The 4762-nt window shown below is 43.4% G+C and overlaps 1 protein-coding gene across 1 annotated transcript; it reads right to left on the bottom strand.

The window, feature by feature from the left end:
- Positions 1-1224: 1224 nt before the first annotated feature.
- LOC119267190 (translation machinery-associated protein 22-like) lies at positions 1225-3858 on the bottom strand. The gene is made up of 7 exons (XM_037548537.1): positions 3539-3858; positions 3338-3421; positions 3195-3262; positions 2948-3029; positions 2677-2744; positions 2454-2537; positions 1225-1770 (listed from the first exon to the last, which is right to left on the bottom strand). The coding sequence occupies exons 1-7, from the start codon at positions 3699-3701 to the stop codon at positions 1714-1716; spliced, it is 606 nt and encodes a 201-aa protein (XP_037404434.1). The 5' UTR covers positions 3702-3858; the 3' UTR covers positions 1225-1713.
- Positions 3859-4762: the final 904 nt, after the last annotated feature.

The raw sequence follows: 4762 nt of genomic DNA, 5'->3' as shown, positions 1-4762 counted from the left end.
CCTTATAAAAATATGTCTAGAACATATTGGGGTCGTGGTGGTGGAGATGGAAGGTATTATGAAACTTACCACCGACGCCGCCTACCTATATATGGCTGGTGGGTGGTATTAAAAAATTGAGATCACAACTTATATTCACGTGTATAAATAACAAACAAACTATTGTCAACTCCTTGGCCGGAGCCTGGAGCGGAACATGTCCAGAGCAGGCATCATTTTCGGCCTGGAGCCGGGATGGCTGGAGTAATCCGCGGCAGGAAGGCAGGGTGGCACCGACAAGGGATCACGTAGGAATGAGCTTTGCATTTGTTGATGGCGGTAGTGTACACCACCATCCTGTCGTGCCGAGATGGATCACGGTGTCCAGCGAGGGAGGCGTGATATATGTACTCTATATCCAACCGCGCAGATCACGTGGCTCCAAGTTCGGAAGAAAACAAGGGGACGTCTCCCCCCTTTCTTCCTTCTGGCATCTTGTGCCTCCTTGTTAAGATCTCTCTCTCCAGTCTTTCCTCGCTGTCTTTTTGTATTAGTAGGAGTACATATATAGGAGTATATGACAACCAATGCACCTGCAACACTCTTAGGGAAAACTCAACAAAGTAGCACCGTTGCGAGATGGAGTATACTTCTTTTTTCTCTTCAAATTGAAGGGGTTTGGTGGATTCTAATTTTTTTAGGGGGTCTGGTGGATTCTAGATGAATGAGGTGAGTGAATTCAGTCAACCCATAATATAAGATACTCCCTCCGTTCACAAATATGATATGTTTTGGATATTTCAATATGAACTACATACGGACTGAAATTAGAGAACAAACACATTAAACGGACACACATCCGATTCACAAAAAGTTGGAAGATCTTATATTTGTGAACGGAGGGTATTTGTTTTTTGGTCTAATTTTATAAGATAGACAATCCTGATGAAAAGTGAAGATTGTGTACGGTGTCAGCCTACAATAGTGCCAGGGCGTGATATAATGTCTCCTTCAGACGAACCTTGCGTGAGGCCCCAGTATATATAAGCAAAAAAAAAAGACCAACTCTAAATTAAAGAACAAATCAGCTAGGGACCACAGCAACAAGTTCTGTGAACAAGTTTAATGAAAATGGCAATTTATCGGAAATACTTTTATAATAATTACATGGCCACACTAATTCATGATGCATCATCCAGATCTATCTTGCTTCTTTTTTATAATAATGGGCTTCACACAGGACTCTGCAACAAAATGATGACAAAATACCAATGGTGCACACCGACAACGATCTATCTCCCTAAAAGTAGGTTATAACTTGCTGGATGCAATACAAAGTAACACAAAACACCAGACTGTTCCTATGAAAGCACAGGAGACTGGAGCACTACTAATCTGCACTTATCTCTGCAGGTCCACAGATAGTTGGTACTGAATTGTTCTGAAACTAGGATTCAAAAGCACATTAAACATATATAAACCACATATGGATGTCATACTTGCCTGCAGGAGGAACTCGGCTATCAAATAAAAGATGATACACGAAGGCGACATGCCAGCAGTAATTAAAACACCACTTGTGAACTGACCCACAAGTCAAAATGGAGCGAGTTGTGTCTTGGGAGTAAGGATAAAGAACCCATTTGACAGGCATGCCTTAACGGCCATCTCTTGCCTTATATTTCTATCATATTTGTAGCTCCACTGGTGTATTGCCTTGTAAACCATATGCAATCAAGCAGCAGCAACCTTCCTTCCATCTTCTATGAAATATACGGCGGATTCAGGAACCTGAAAGACAGAAAAGCAAGGAGTAACCAACGTGAACAAAACGAGTCTTGCTAACTTTAATCAGATTATGGTGATAGGTCAATAACTGGTGAACTAAATTAGTTGTTCTATCAGTGTTCAGCCGCAAAAACATAACATCAGATTGTGCTACCTATTAGTCTAAAGTAGAATGAATCCTGGTTTGAGATCCAGAATAGCCACAGTATTACGAAACATATTTCATTAAAATGGAACCTATATCAGCAATTGATGAAGGATTGATGAGGTTGTTTGTAAAGTACAGAAGGTAAACCATAGGAGATTGATTCCACAATTTTACTACATAACCTTCTAAGCAAATATCAAATGCTCAAAACACCATTGAGCTAACCCAATGATCTATTATCCATGTAAGCACCAACTGAATGCCAGATCTCCACAAAGCTACGGTTGCTCTCCATTCCTATTATATATACACGAAGCAGGAAGTAATAACTAAGTATTCCTTGACTTTCATAGTTTCACTTTCTTGGTCTGGAAGGAGATTACTGATTTGTATTTCCTTAAATCATTACCGCAAAGATAACATCAGTCTTCCACGTGATGTGAAACCGAATGAATTGTCAAGTTGATCAGAATGCTAACAACGATGAAAGCATACATGACATGTAGACCATAATAAGATGCAGAGATGGACAAATTACATCAGGCCATGTAGCTGTAATGAAGTCCACAACATCATATGATATGTCTCCTTGGACATCGATTTGCTCCTTCTCAGTTGGGCCCTGGGGAACACAAAGAGAGAATTAGACAAGGCCTAAATGAAACACTAAAAGCCTTCATACTACTCCGTCCCATAATGTAAGACATTTTATGACACTACATTATGGGACGGAGGGAGTAGTTCCACAGATAACTGATTACCTTGACAACCGAAGCTCCAGTAGCAAACTTCTTTCCAAGCTTCTTTGAAGCATCACTCAGCTTTACACCTAAATGTTCAGGAAACAAACACGATCTATTAAATTATGTCCAACCTTAATAGCAAACATATAGTATCATCAAACTTTAAGGCAGGTTCAGCTCAAGTCTGGATCTAGCATCTACAGAACAACCTCTTCCACAGAGTTCAAAATATATTCATCTCCAATCTTTTTTACTTCACTAGCTGCAAACAGTTAAGTGTACCACTCACCAAACAAATCCAGGCCTTTCACCACAGTGACACACTTGCGCTTGTTGCGGACAATCTTCTCAATAATAACCTCTTGCTTGTCCTACACATAAAAAGGGACATTGGCATTCGAAACATTGCATGACAGACATTCTACATTGGCCCGAACTCAAACCATAATAACAAATCCTCAATCTCAGACTAGCATCTAGGGTTGAAGTCAAACATCTAGAAACTGAACTGTGTAAAGTGTGCAAAGGGAAGCAACCTTTTTCTTGAGCTTGCCACCGGGCAGTCGTTTCACCTCTTCAGTCTTAGAAGATGCCGAAGCACCCCCTGCAAACACAGCACATCAATTTGACCGAGCGTTCCCTAGTTTTAGGTTTAGACAAGCAAGGAGCTCATGCAAACCTGCGCTTGTGGAGCCGTCGGCGGTGGAGATGCTGACGCCCTGGAGGCGCTCGCCGACCTTGCCGACGTCCTTATCATCGCCGCCTTCACATATCAAACGAACCACCACACGCGGCATTAGAGAGCGAGACCGACACAGGGTAGGCGTAAACGAAGCGGGGGATAACAAGCGAGAAGGCTAGGTAGGTCATGGGGGCGAACCGGAGGAGGAGGCCACGAGCTCGTCGGGGTAGACGCCGGGCGCGTGGGCGCGGAGCCACGGCTTGCAGCGCTCGAAGTCGGGGCCGAACTCGCAGTACTCCGCGGGGAGGCCGCACACGCCGCAGTAGAGCACCTTCGCCGGGGCCAGCTTCTCCGCCGCCATCACCGCCGCCGGATTCGATCCGATCTGATGGGGAATGCTCGACGAGGTGGGCTGCGCGAATCTGTGTTGCCCTGCTCGAGCGCTCGTGGAGTCGTGACGGATTTGGTTCTGCTCGAAGGATTTGGGTGCGATTTTTTTCTCCCCCTTTCCTCCTTTCGGGAAAGCGCAAGAGAACAAACCAGCAAAGGAAAAGTTGGTGAGTGCGGCAGCCCCGGCGTGTTGGGCTAGTGGAAATCCAGCCCAGGAGTTTCCGGATTTTTTCCGGCTTGGGCTGGGCTAGGCTAGGCTAAGCAGTGTGTTAATTGAGCTATTTCTATTCACGCTTATAGTAGACTCAAAGTTGGGCTCATCCTCGACCCAGCCGCGCTTCGCATAGGGGTTTCTCGCGCCGCCGCTGCCATCATCTGATACTAGTCGAATGCCCGTGCGTTGCCACGAACAAAGAAAGATTTCATAAAAAAAACTTGTGCACAAATAAATGATATACTTACTCTCTTGTCGTCCTAAGATGCTCTCTTTAATTTCGACCAGTATGAGGTTCTTCGTTCCCTTGTGTTCACCGTCCTTTCTCGCGTGTGTTTCCTATCTACCTCATTCTTTTGTACGAATGGTCAACAAACCCTAACATAAATCTTTAGTCCCAGAATATAGTAAACATAATCTCCATCTAAGGGTCTGGCACTGTAGAGATCATTTGTCCAAAGCACCAACAACAACGAAACGAATGATATACTTGGTTGAGACTTCTGGGGTAAAGACATATTGTTTTTAGCTAAATATGGTAATTAGGGATTTGTTATCGAGACAGAAAGTTTATTATGCCATTTGGATGTGTGGAAATTAGTCTGCAGTTTTTTTAATCATCGTTGATTAGGTGTTTTCACAATTGTAAATGACGGCCATTTTTACCACCTAGGCTGTATCATAGCTTCCACCTAGATTGTTATCCTCAAGAAATTATTACGAACAAATCATAACAGAACATATCTGCTGACAAACAGTTATGCAAGCACAATCACAATGGGCTGATTATGGATATTAACAAACGCGCTGTGTTTAAC

Source organism: Triticum dicoccoides, chromosome 3A (assembly GCF_002162155.2).
Source record: "Triticum dicoccoides isolate Atlit2015 ecotype Zavitan chromosome 3A, WEW_v2.0, whole genome shotgun sequence".
In the NCBI taxonomy this organism is placed as follows: Eukaryota; Viridiplantae; Streptophyta; class Magnoliopsida; order Poales; family Poaceae; genus Triticum; species Triticum dicoccoides.
The sequence above is the reverse complement of the archived record's forward strand: the minus strand, read 5'-3'. Positions and strand labels throughout refer to the sequence as shown.

Coding starts and splice junctions, on each gene's coding strand:
- LOC119267190 (XM_037548537.1), bottom strand. CDS start 3,701: ATGGCGGCGGAGAAGCTGGCCCCGGCGAAGGTGCTCTACTGCGGCGTG. Junction 3,030..3,194: donor GTGGCAAGCTCAAGAAAAAG/GTTGCTTCCCTT, acceptor TTTTATGTGTAG/GACAAGCAAGAGGTTATTAT. Junction 1,771..2,453: donor TTACAGCTACATGGCCTGAT/GTAATTTGTCCA, acceptor TCTGTCTTTCAG/GTTCCTGAATCCGCCGTATA.